The sequence below is a fragment of the Micrasema longulum genome, unplaced genomic scaffold (genome assembly GCF_059751315.1).
Source record: "Micrasema longulum isolate JH-2025_06_02 unplaced genomic scaffold, ASM5975131v1 h1tg000500l, whole genome shotgun sequence".
NCBI lineage: Eukaryota > Metazoa > Arthropoda > Insecta > Trichoptera > Brachycentridae > Micrasema > Micrasema longulum.
Genome location: NW_028277697.1, coordinates 63,236 through 77,454, shown reverse-complemented (window position 1 = coordinate 77,454; position 14,219 = coordinate 63,236). Strand labels below are relative to the sequence as shown.

The window sequence follows — 14,219 nt, the reverse complement described above, 5'->3', positions numbered from 1 at the left end:
TTAAAAAACGTTGAATAAAAATTTCAAATATGTTTATTATCCAACAATACTGGTGAAATTTACATGTTATTTTACAAAAGAAATATTTCAACACAAATACAACACGTACAGAAAAATACAAAGGTAACAATTACATTCATTAAAATAAGTACTACTTATTTTTGTTCTCGTATACTTGTTCATTAAAATATTGTTCATTAAAATATTGTCCATTAATTATGTACCAACATTTTCGAAGGATCGCGATGACTTGCGTTTTTAAGAAATAATTTAACAAAAATACAAACGTAGATATCAATCGACTACAATTCTTTGTTGATGTTCGCTTGTTAACAATGGTATTGAAAATTAGATATTTATTTATTGTATTTGAAACGAAGTTTACCAACTGAAAGTAAAAGTATATTTGGAACGTTGCATCTTGTGGTTTAAAATAAAATCATTTTAAAGAACTATTCAACTCATTCTCTGTATCTAGGCTGATGAAGAATACAGATCTATGTAAAATAGAACAAGAACCCTGTGACAAGAAGTGTTTTCCGCTCGCCGGATGCTCTCAGATAAAAATCCTTAAAATAGTTATCGAGTGCAGATCGAGCCGCGGTGTGTAGTAGTTAACATTTGACGTTCTGGCAGGGTGGAGTAAAATATCGGTTTTAAACGTTCCTGACTGGAGTTTGACGCGTGAGACTGATCGCCTTACTTTAGTGTAGCAGGTGATCGAACTAAGCTGCTTTTGGGTTACCAATGCAAGGCCCTATGCACCACTGGATGCGGAAAAGGGAATTATGATAAAGACGTTTCAATTAATTCGAAAAATTATTGTATGTTTTTGTTCACGTACACTTGTTCATGATAGTAGTGTGCACCTACTCGCATATTCTTGGTCTATTCGACGTTATGTTTCAGTTCACGTGACGTGATGAAACTCTATTTTTAGAAATTTGTGATGTTTTGTGTTATCTCTTGTATGTAGATCAATGGACTCTTCTTTGACTAATTTTCCAGTACTTGTTCAATGAAACATTTTCGTGCAGCGTGAACTCCTTTACACATATCCTGGACAAGAGTACAGCTTGTTCAGTTTCATTTTGTCCCCTGCGCTCATTTTTACGCGTTGACCGATGGTCGCAGTTGTTGTCTGGAAAAAATAACAAGATATTAGGTTCTGCTAAATGCAAACAAATCAGGGTAAAATCAGGTGATCAGTTCCCAGATTACAGATAAAAGCAAGTGGTAATGCACCAAATGGTGACTCTGCCAGTTTCGTCTCAGAAGCTGAAGATACCTCGACAGCAAAACTGTAACGGGACAGAACAATGGCAGGCGTGGTCCCAAAACTATTTAATTTGAAAGCAAAGAATATTAACCAAGGAAAAAATATTTAAAAAAAAAACATAAATAGTAACATTTACAATTAGGCGGGGTTGTGAAACATAAAAAACTGGTCTGCACGAAAATCGGTACTGACATCGTCTCTTCAGATTCTTGTGTAAAATGATCCCTCGATGAAAACTTTTAAAAACCATAGCAATGATATCACTTTTGTTTTTTTTTTTTTTTGGCTTAGCCACAAATATGCTGAATTGTAAAACCACTTAACTTCTTCATTAAGGGTCTTACTATTTCTTCGAACACTGATTTGAGTCACCATATAGATAATATTTGATGAATATGTTTTCGCTAAAATGCTCCGTTCATAGAAATTATTTACTCCTTATAAAAGTATAATTTCTTTCTGACATTTTCATCTTTTTGGAACAATAAACACCCTCCTTTACTTGTCAACAGTTTTTGTATTTACAAATCTTTTGAAACTAATATTAATAATATAAAATAATAACCCAAATAAGACTCTTTCCCTTTATTGTTTCCCATTTCTTAATATTTCTATTTATGCCTCAAATTTTCAACTTTCATTCTGAGTTAAAAGCCACTTTCAGCCACGGTGTAAATTCAACTAAATTTGGTCATTTAAATGGATAGGTTAGAAAATTATTTTCACTGATGAATTTCGGTCAAATTCGCCAACATTTACAGGTGCAGCCGTATATTGTAAAGACAGTAACTTCCAAATTTTGTACAAATTACATAATAATGCGGGCGTATTTACAATGCGGAATGTATCGCAATTTGGAGGTCTGTCAAGTATGCTTTCAGTTCTTAATATAGCAAGTTTATTAATCTGTTGGATTTCCAGAGTGCTCTACAAAAGGTCAAATATCCTCCATCCTCTTATCCTGAGGATGGACTCGGCGTGGAAACTCGATTCCTTTTTTCATTATCAGCGACATCCAATAAATGTATTGTTTTATTTTGGATCCCTCTGTGGCATTCCAAGTAACAAAAAAGACGCGTTAGCAAAGGAGACTTGTCCATTCTGGAGATCCTGTCCAAAGTATTTATTACCACTGGTGAAGGAGAAGCTACTTCGCCCACGCCAAGAATTTGGAGTAGCCTCTTTCTAAGCCAAAGGTAGACATCCAACTAAAACCAAATGTAACAGAAAACCCTTGGTTTTCCAAAGTCATTTTGAACAAGTTTATGACATCCTCAATATGCACGCATTAGGCACTGCTGTAATGGTTCGCACCTGTTTAGAAACCATGTCCGGTATTCTGCCATGTTCAAATCTCAGCTTAAGGAAGAAGATTTAACCATGTTTATTGGGTGCCTCATAAATGATTGTTATCCTGAGTTCCCATCCGACCTCTCCAATAATAACATTTTGGTGAAAGGGCTAAATGACAAAGAGTCTCAGTGTTTTATGTTTTTTTTAAATTATTATATTAGAGCATTTTAAATTCATGTAAAGATTGAGTAGACTGAAGATCCTCATGTACAGTTCTGTATAAAAATAAATCAAATAAATTTTACCTGAAGAGGGGTGATTGTTTTGTTTCCATCAATGCTGAAGGCATATTGCGAATAATGAAGAACGCTTCCATAGTCGTAGGTGACATTAAAGTTTGTGACTTCATTCACTGAATATTTGACGAAATTACCTTCCTTGCCTAAAAACATAATCACTTCATTATCCTACATATTTGTAATTGATTTCAATAACATCTTAATGATGAATCAATCGATGATGGCGTAGAAATATGTTGAACATGGAATGTTAAAATACATATTTGTACATTGACAGGTTTATTGCTAAATGACATTTTTCCAACCAACTAATAAACTAATCTATATTGTTTATTAATATCATTTTAGTTTCAAAACGTTTGCAAGAAAAACAATGAATGTATACAAATGAATTGATATTGATGCAAGTCTTCAATCGGAAAAAAAGGATTAAAGAGGTGATAAAAGTGGAGAGATTAAGGATAAGCCAAAAAATGTTTCTTCGAGCGTGATTTAAGCGCAGCTATACAATTTGTCCCGGGCTCAAGTGACCAGCTGATATCATTTGAAAATATGTATAAAAGTGGAGACACGTTGGGTATTACCGAAGCCGCCCGAGATCCTCAAGCACGCTTGCCTGCTTTTCAAGGAATCAGGTTCTTACGGTCCTGGACGTCAACGGCTGGCGGTTCCTCGGCAGTTCACGTCTAAATCACGGAACGTGGATTTGACTTAAGAGGACACACTGGAGTTGGTCGCAGACGGACATTTTGTAGTGATTTTATTGCCTACATTTCGTTGATCGTATGATCGTAGAACAACGACGGATTTGCGAAAAATGTGACTCTGACTTTCTTTATATTCGATCTTGAAAAGGTTACATGAAGGCTTTATTTTCCATGTTAAAACAATTAATTACATATTTTTAACCCAAGTATCAAATGATATAGTTTTGTATCTTTAAACTTGTGACAATGTTTAAAAATAATAATTAAACCGCTCTCAGATAAAGTTGAAAAAAATCACATGCGTCGTTATTCTACGATCATGACAATATGCTCCACCTCGGGAAAAATAATCTCTGTCCGTGCGGATGAAGAAAACATTTATGTATAAGAAATAAAACCAGAACCCTGGACAAGTATTTTTGACTTGATGTCTGCTCTAAGGTAAAAGTCCTTAACAAGGACATCGATTGGAGTGCGTAGTGATTGACGCATGCACCTTCTCATTCTCGAGGTCTTATGTTCAATTCCTGATGATGATGACGACGACGATAATGATGATGATGAAGATTAATTTGTGCTATGGATACCTGGTATAATTTTGGCCCAATTGATTTTAACCCAGCTGTCTCTATTGTGGGTGCTTTGCATGTGGTAGAAACCAAGAGAATGCAATAACTCGTGGACGATTGTTCCGTGGACGAAGCAACCAGCTTCTAAATTAACGATCTGAGCTCCTTTGACCATCCCAACGCTTGAGTAACATCCTGGATTATTTCCCTGCAAATAATATGTTTTAAGAGAGACCTCTTGCATGGTTGGCAAACGCGCTGACCACTATACCACGAGGCCGACATTTACGAATTTGTTTTATTTATTTGGGATTTTTACAGCTTTTTATATTTAAAAAATAAGTAGAAATATATTAACAATACGCCAATTTAAAAAACCAATTTTAATCTAATAATACATACTATTTGATGATACACATTTTTTTTGCACCACAACAGGCCAAGAAGCCCAATTCCAGTGATGAATTACATCACAGAACACCCAGGCTTGAGAAAAATCACAATTATTTTTTTGTGTTCTCTCCGGGAATCGAACCCGGAACCTTCCGTGTAAGAGTCAAGCGTCTTGACCACTACACCACAGAGGCCACTGATGCACACTCCTGAACACTTACTCCCACACTTATACGCATAAACACACATCTACACTTACTCTCATACAAATACACATAAACGCACACTATTTAATAATATGTACGATTTTTATTTAGAAACGTTGCTGGTCTGTCTTTAAACTGTATTTTTTTTTAATGTTTTTATATCATTATCGATTGTGTGTTTCTTTAGTGCGACGTTTGTATTCATGTATGTCTATATGAATGTGTGTGAATGAATGTGTGAGGATGTGTTTGAAATGGTGCGTAAATAAAAAAAGTTATTTAAAACGTGTATAGGAGAGAACTAGGCAAGTTGTTTGACCTATTTTCGAAACCGTTTAGAAAATAGTTTTTCTTTGTAATGTTATGTTTCGATTGTATTTTTAAAAATTAAAATTAAAGTAAGTGTCAAAATCATATTCTGAATAAAACATTTGAATTTGAAATTTAATTGGTATATATTGAATGAATAATATGCAACGAGGATATGTAGGATCAGTGTTGGTAAACTAGCAGGATCAAAATAAAATGTCACAACAATGTTGATAAAATTACAAATTCGTAACCTTATTAATTTTTTTATACAGTAAATAAAAAAAAATTATGTAGTAAAAATAAATTATAATAACTGATCGAAAATGTAAATACGAAATTCAAAGGATTTAAAAATACTCCCAAGACTCATTTTTAAATTTTGTCAGAAAATAATCAATTTTGTAGAAAGAATGTTATTTTCGAGTAGTGAATACCTGTGTGCTAAGTAAAAAGACTCAACACACAGAGCAAAAAAATTGACGACATTTCAACTTTTCGACTTGTTGTTTTACATTATCATCTCTCAGCTTAACGGCGACAAATTACGAAGAAATAAATGCACCCGAATCAGAAGGTGAAAACTAAAACTGGAAGGAAACGTATAAAAAAATTATTTTTGCATTATTTTTGATGATATTTTTGCGGATTCGCTCGTAACGAGTCGTCGCGTGTTCATTTTTATAGCGTTCACGCGTGGCTTCGTCTATGGCCGAATTTCCGTACTGTCCAAGTGTCTGGTCCTGCGCGGTCGAGGCTATTCACGGAGCTGGGACAAAACAGTATTGTCCTAGTGTGTTCCTAGATGTAATTTGTTGATTTTCGTATGTTAAAGATAATGTAAAAATTAAAACATTATATTTTGTTGAGTTAACTTATTAAACAGATTGTAAAACTCATCTGAGTAATAAATAAAGTGAAGTCTCATCTGGATAAAATTTATGATATTCTGGTGAGACTGCTAAATGGTAATGTACCGAATAGTATAATCCGTGAGGCGAAACGTATGGGCAAAGATCCATATTATGAATTCTGTAATGTCCTGCCGGTAAAACAACTTTGTGACTAAAAATTGATTGTAGATCCGGATTGTAGATTCGTTGATCCGGAATTAAAAAAAAAGAGTTTCCCATACTCACAATACTAGATTAAAAACTAAAAATTCCCTGGCCATTCCCTGAATTACAAATAACTTCGGGGAACGAATATTCAATTGCGTTATTCCAAGGTTATTCGATGATCTCCCCCAAACCATAATTTAGATGAAAGATCTTCAATTGAAAATTAAAAAGAACTGAAGAAATATCTTTTAAATAATGTCTGTTAAATGTGTCTGTGTCAACTAATTGCTCGTCCCATCTTAACACAGGACTTTTAGTCTCATGGAGTTGGGACTTACGTCTCAAATACCTTATGTGCAATAAACTTATTAATGTGAATAAATAAATATGTATAATATAAATGAAATAATGTAAAAAAAATATGTCCCACCGCAAAGTCTTTAAATCGTTAATTCAGTATTGGACAGCCCTGAAATTTTGGCCCTCATTGGTTTTAAAGTGCCAGTTAGAGTGACTAGGCTAGTTCGACTTTATCACTGCAACAATCATATCTCAATATATTCTAGCACTTCAGTACTGAATCGTCTACATGCGCTGGGTAATAAACATTCGGATTTAGGTGACATATTTTTATTGGAATTTCCAGCTTATAAACAATTACTTGTAAAACATTTTAGTGTGGAATCAATATTTTAATTATGTTCTTTCTAAGTAAGCATTGAAAAAGTTGTTACTGTATATACTCCACTGTAAATACTTTTTTTTTATTTATTTAACTTTTTGTACATAATGATTATTTGTACATTGGCGGGCTTATTGCCAAATGGCAATTTCTTCCAACCAACCAATAAAATAAAAGTTTTATTTTTATAATTCAAGTTACAGAACATATTCAATAGAAAAAAAGATTAAAAATTTAAAGATATATGAAAATAGAAATAAACGTATTTGTTTATAAATTACCTTAAATCGAAACTATTACTCAATGGGAAAAAGGAAAAAAGAGGAAAGAGGAAAGAGGAAAAAGGAAAGGAGGAGAGATTAAGGAAGAGAAAGGAGATATTTCTTCAGACGTGATTTAAACAGAGATAATGTAGTAACATCTTTGATGGTGGATGGGAGATGATTCCACAGTCGAGCCGCATGGACACTATATGAGTTAGAGAAGAAAGAGGAATTGTGTATGGGTATTAAGAGAGTGCCTTGAGAATGAGAACGAAGAGGTAAACCATGAACTGATAAGCGTTGAAATTTTTCTACTATTTCTACTTTCTTTTTTTCTAATTTTTCTACTTTTTCTACTTCTATACTTATGTACGTATGTAATGTAAAAGGTACTTGTACCGTTAATTCTTGAAAAAAAAAATATACAGTGGGTACCAATTTTTAATATGTATTTAAAAAATATCAAATAAACGCTGATCTGTAGCTCTGAAATTAAAACTATGAAATGTTAGATTATAAAGGTAAATGTTTTCCTTTTTAAGTCTTTTATGTTTAAGTAGGTTAAAAAATCATGCATTATACTTACAACGATATTAATGTAATTTGCTTGCAATCCCCTTGCAAGGAATCTCACACAGGAATTATTGGCGATATCGCTCATTGCTGCAGTGATCATTTTTTTTTGTGCAGTAGCTAAAAAAATAATTAAAAATCTTTTATGCTTTTTCTAGAAAAAATAATTTAAAACTTTTACTAGTAGCGTTTATAATTTTCCAATTAACCAACGCCATTGACGTGTCATAAAAATCGGTCTTAATAAAATGGACGCAAAAAAACCGATCACTAGTTATTTTAAAAATGAACTCAAATTCGTATTAGCTGTCTTTAATTTCAATAAAAATACATTTAATTTTTCATGATCTAAGAATTTTCATTTACAAAATTGTACAGTTGTCCGGATTAATGAGTTCCAAACGTTATCCGGCTACGCAGAAATTTGGATAATTGAATAAGCCATTGAATTAAGGAAACGTTTTGAAAGAAAACGCCAAATTTACTCTACGATCAGCGAAATGGGAAAACATTTTTGAGAAAGGAATATGGAAGTCAAGGCATTTATAGGGCTTATAACCTGTCATTGGCTGGTTTAAGTGGCCACTTTACACACCGTGTAACATTCACCATTCTGACCATGTCAAAACATCCTCATTTCCTCAAATCTTCAATTTGTTGACTTTTCTCATCCCTTAACCTTCTTAAGAGCTCTTTTTTCTCATGTCTTATATAATATATTATTTTTCTCTTTACTGTGTAACATGTTCTCTCATTATATTTGTGAAAAACTTTAACTGGATGTGTGTACTATTTTTTATATTTTGTATTCTTATAAAACAACTGTTGTTTTTCCTTAATAAATAAAAATAAAAATAATAAAATAAAGAAGCTGAGCTAATGTGGGTGAGATTCATCCGGTTGAACCAATTCACATACAAGGCAACGCCTTAAACCAATTTTTATACTTCTTCTCACACCAGTTAATATAATCAACAATGTTTTGAGTATGTCATAATATTTGTAGACAAGCTGGATCCATCTACTGAAATAAAACGTGTCCAGCACAGTTAAAAGCCCTTTTTTCATTTGTTTTTATATAGTGTCGTAGCTAGGGGGTAGCCAGACGGAGCGCATTTTTGCAGACCTACAACCTTCTGTTCTTTTTCTCTTCCTAGAAAATTAGTCTTGGGGGCTCGAAATTCGAATCTGGCCAGAGGCACTTATGACGTTACTATAACACCACTTCCTGAAAATAACCTGGGTATTTGGAAACCCGGATAGCTGGAGTATGGATTAACGGAGTTCTACCGTATTTACATCAAATTTTAAATAGTCTCAATATAAACGCACAAGACGAAGTAAATAATATTTTTTTTTACTTACTGAAATTTGAACTTATCACGTATCGTACCACTTTACCAGTCCAAAGTTTTGCAGTGTTAAGAATGGCATTTTCCATTCCGAAAATAACGTTCACTCGGGATTGTATCTGCTCTTTAGTTAGGACAATGTCTCCTTCAAACTTTCCACTTCTTTCCCAAATGTTCTGTTTCTCAGCCAATAATGCGTTTAGCGGTGCTAAAACCAAACAAAAAATCGTATTAATAATAATAATAATAATAATGTTTGGATAATTTATATAGCGCCATTTTTTGAAAATCACCTCAAAGGCGCTGTACAATAAATAAATATCCCAACACGTCTTGCAGCTACAGAGCGCATGGACGGTTGGTATTCTAGTTCCTCGTCTCCAATTATGATATATTACAATAATGATATATATGAGCTAGATAACAGAACGTCTTGCAGCTACAGAGCGCATGGACAATAAGAAATCTAGCCCCTATTTACATTTTTATTTTTAAAAATTTTATTTGACAATGAAGTTTAGAGTTTAAGTGATATTTTACGAAATAAAAAGCAAATTTATAAAATTGGAAGTTAGATAACAACAAGTCTTGCAGCTACTGAGCGCATGGACGGTTGAAATTCTAGACCCCATTACTAAATTTAGATATTTGATAGTTGATAACATTTACATAATATGATAAAAATAATATGATAGTTAACATCACAAAAAGTCTTGCAGCTTCAAAACGCATCGACAAATGGAATTTCAACAACATAAGAATGATTTTAAAAATAAATAATAAAAAACAATTTTTAAAAACGCAATAATAATACATTGAGCAAAGAACTAGTAAGTATGGCAATTAAGTGAACATATAACAGCACAAAAAGTAAAATATAAAAAACTAAACAAAGATAGATTTCCTTAATTTATTATTAAGGTTAACAATACAATAGACGATACTCAAACTCAAACTCGTCCCTGCTTTATTTTAGTATGCAGTAAACAGGATCTATTGTCTTTTTCCTAGTAAATAACTGTAAAAACACTTGGTTCACATTTGGCTGTTCCCTGGAAGATGATAGTAGAAATGCATCTGTGTGCGTAGTGTAGAGTGTAGGTACCAAGGAATCTATCCGCTTGTTAATTTTGTTTGTTGTTATTATTATACGCATATTTTCCGCTTAAAATTTCTGATTATTATTATTTTACTTTGATTACTTTCAATCATCGAGCCTTTCCTTTTCTCAAACCTCCACCCCTACCCATTCTCTAACTATTTAGCAGAACCCACAGGAAATGGGTCAAACCGTAACCTACTCATTTATGAGTAGTTTAGTCGCCTTCTGTTTTATGTGCGAATGCGGTTTCTGGACTATTCTAAATTCTATGCCAGGGACTAAAATTTAGAATAAACTACCAAATAAAACTAAACAAAAGGCTCAGATAACCTTTACAAAACATGTTAAAAACATTATCATTAACGGTAGAATGTGCATTAAAAAAATTAATTATTCCGTCAAATTAATGTAATCCGTAAGGGGTAAGATATTTATTTTATTTTTATTTAAAAATAATTTGGAATTCTTTATAAATTTTTCAAATTTACTGCATTTGGTTGAAATTTATGTTTTCGTCTTTAAATATCAGGGGTAAATTGTTCTTAAATAATAAAAATAAATATTTACTTTTTATAATTAAAACACAAATTCAATCTGCCTAGTTTTATTGTATTTATTGTGCGTTAGGGTGGACCAGTATTTTTTTCTCCAAATTTTAAAATAAAAGGGGTCAAAAATGTTGCCTTTTGGATTACTTGGAATGCAAAAAATATTCGATATTACTTTTGACCCTCAACGAAAACTTGAAGTTTTCAAAAAAGTCGATTTTTTGCGCTAAACCGGCTGTCATTTCTCATTTATGTAATCAAATCAATCCAATTTAATTTCATAATGTGCATCAAATCTTATTAAATAAGAACCTAAACAGTACAATGTACTTTGTTTTGATATAAATGGGTAGCATTGTATCCATGAGCCATTGTTTTCGTCAATATTTGCCAGGCGCTCAACGAAATCAGTTCCGCGGAGTGCATATTTTTTGCATTTCGGTAGATTTAAACCGTGTTCGAATTTGTAATGTGGTTAATCTTTACTAACAAAAAATAGTTTTATCAATACAGATAATGAACAAAATGTTGAGACAGTGATAAACTTCAAACCTCGGTTGATGTCCAAAATTATTATGGAATATTTTTTTTAATAATTTTTCCGTTCAATATGATCCAAAATGCAACTTTTTCACCTCTTTCAATTTGATGTATAAAAAAATAAAAAAAACTCCACACATCATCGGCCCAATCTATTGTGCATGTATTCCTGATATTAAACATTTATTAATAAGGGTTGCAAATGAACAGTCATCTTTTGAAACCGGTAGCAGAATATATTTTTGTAGTGATTCTATACAAATATAATATTCATTTATATCATTATGAAAAAAAAAATTAGTGTCCTAAATATTTGGTTTGAAAATTTGTATTTCCAAAAAAAATGTTAATAAATTAAAAATAGATAGAGTTGACTTACGTGTGGCTTTTCCATTTACGGAATTAATCAAAAAACTTTCATAACTATCTGGATCTCCTGCAATGTTCAGTTCTTCCGGATATACACAGAACACCCCAATCATCAAGAAGACAAAAATATTAACAAACAACATCTTAGATTCTGAAAAAAAAAACAGAAAAATTGATGTAAACTCATATTTAAATATAAACCATAAATTAAAAATACTTGGTACAATTTTACTTATTTGTTTGACCAATTGGCGCTTTCACCCTCTAATAGGCATCTTTAGGCTGGTAAAAATTACGCAGTGTTAAATCATTAATAAAAAACTAAATGCATAATTATTTTTTTTTATTCTTCATACGAATACATATATTTTACAAAAAAAAATAACGTATTCCTAACTCTAAGAGGCCAAGAGCCCTGTGGTCCCATTATCTTAAGTGCAGGTACATTTTAAAAATACATCGAAAGAGTACACATGTTTTCAATAACTTTAACCAACTCTGTTTTATTGAAATATTATGTATTGAAACTCTTCCGAATTTTAATTGAATATATTTTTTTATTTATTTATTTACGGTTCCATGAACTTTTTTCATAATTACAATAATACTAGTGAAAAAAATAGCATATTATTAAAAAATAACAAAAACATCGAGAAAAGTATACAATGGTAAACAGTATTTTTATGTAAATAAAGAAATATTACATCTGTAACGTAATCATAATCTGTGTTAAGATAATAGCAGTTTTTAAAAAGAGGAAGAGAAGAAAAAAAAAGAGAAAAAAAGTAATAGAAAGTGCTTTAAAGGGAAAGTTAAAAAGTTTACTTCATGGTTTATATGAATATTAATACTAAACAATAATAAAATTAAAGTACAATTTTACCCACAAGAGTCAAGAGCTAAAACAAAGTAAAGAACCAATCATTATTTGAATTTTTAATTGTTAACTCTTTTTCAAAACACAGGACTTGATCATCAGCGGCGTGGTATAAAATAAATCTAAAGCATTACTGTATTGTATCCCTATGGCTAAAAATTAATTCAAGTACCCAGTCCAGGGACTATGAAATATTCTGGTGTAAAAACACCCCTTTAAATAAATATTTCATACCAACCATGTCGGAAATCAAACCCGAGACCTCTTCCTAGGTAGGTAAATGCGCTGACTATTACACTACGAAGCTGACATAGTCCCTGGACTGGTACCTGAAGCTTAAGACTGATTATCTTATCTTTTTGTAACAAAAAATGATCAAGATACACCAAATGCAGTGTCATATGCACTATTAGGTGCGGAAAGGGAATGGTTAAAAAAATATTAATTAAAGTTAAATATAAGAAAACAAAACATATTTTTACAGGAAACAAAAAAATAGAAGAAACGCCGTCAATTGTAGTAGATAATGAAAAAACTAATGAAATATAATGAAATGAAATATTTGGGTGTAATGATGGATTCCAAACTTATATTTCATCGAAATACTAAGATGGTATTGAAAAAGATTGCTAAATTACGATTCTGGAAATAATCAGAAGATTTATTGATAAGAATTGATGCAAAACTATTTATAAAACAATTATTGAATCACACATTAACTACTGTAGCAGCATATTATCTTAAGCAAACGAAGAAAATTTAAACTTTAAAGAAGAAAAAAATTATACATTCCCAACGATAAAACGAAACTTTAATTTTTAAAAAAGTCTAAAATCAACACAAAAATGAATTTGACGTAAAATAAATTTAAAGTACCACATATAAGCAAATAATATTTTACAATACGATGATATTTGGGTAAAATTATATTAATTTTCAAAAAAAACACAGAATTTTGGAAACAATTTTTTTCAAAGCAAACATGAACATAATGACAATACCAGAGAAAAGATTCTCACCTTGTAGAAAAACGGGGAAGTCACGAAATTTGATTTTATGAATGGCAGTAAAAAAAAATTATGATATGGGAAAAAACATTTATAAAGAAGAAAAAAAATCAAAATTCTAACAGAAGGTAAAAAAATATATGTTAAACAACTTAAATATGAAATAAATGTACATTTTTATTATTAAGCACACAAGAATACATTATGTTTGCCCTATTTCAAGATTCAAAATAAAAATATATATTTGAACAAATTGAATATAATTTACCTATTTAAAAATGTTGCAATATAAGAATTAACTTACCCTTTTATCTGAAGAAATGGCTATGATTCGCTTAAAGCCATTCTATCATATTTATATACAAGAGTTAATCTTTAAAAAATGGTTTCAAAGTTTTAACGTGTTCATGACTAATTTTTTCTGAAAATAATTTCACAAAATATTAACTTATTTTAATTAATTAATTATTTTAACTAATAACAATAGCAGATTTAAAATTAAATTAAACAACAATCACTACTGTCACTGCCGTAATTATTAATTAAACGCAAATAGGGCATTTATTTTATTTCAAATATGCAACAATAAAATAATACAATTAATGTATTAATATAATTTACAAACATATTTATATTACGTTGTCAAAAGTCGGAATAATCAGCGCGCGTGCATGAGAAGATGTATGAATGTAGAGGAAGCGAGATATATATGCAAATATAGAGTAATGTGGCGTTCTATCCTCTCTACTTACCTTAACGGGGAATCGGCGTGATGGTTTGTTGTTGTTAT

At 31.3% G+C, this 14,219-nt stretch overlaps 1 protein-coding gene across 1 annotated transcript; it reads right to left on the bottom strand.

The window, feature by feature from the left end:
- Positions 1–15: 15 nt before the first annotated feature.
- LOC148281076 (hatching enzyme 1.2-like) lies at positions 16–13,850 on the bottom strand. The gene is made up of 7 exons (XM_088227348.1): positions 13,734–13,850; positions 11,556–11,696; positions 9,000–9,194; positions 7,648–7,754; positions 4,166–4,355; positions 2,878–3,014; positions 16–1,141 (listed from the first exon to the last, which is right to left on the bottom strand). The coding sequence occupies exons 2-7, from the start codon at positions 11,686–11,688 to the stop codon at positions 1,049–1,051; spliced, it is 855 nt and encodes a 284-aa protein (XP_088083474.1). The 5' UTR covers positions 11,689–11,696; positions 13,734–13,850; the 3' UTR covers positions 16–1,048.
- Between the last annotated feature and the right edge of the window lie 369 nt (positions 13,851–14,219).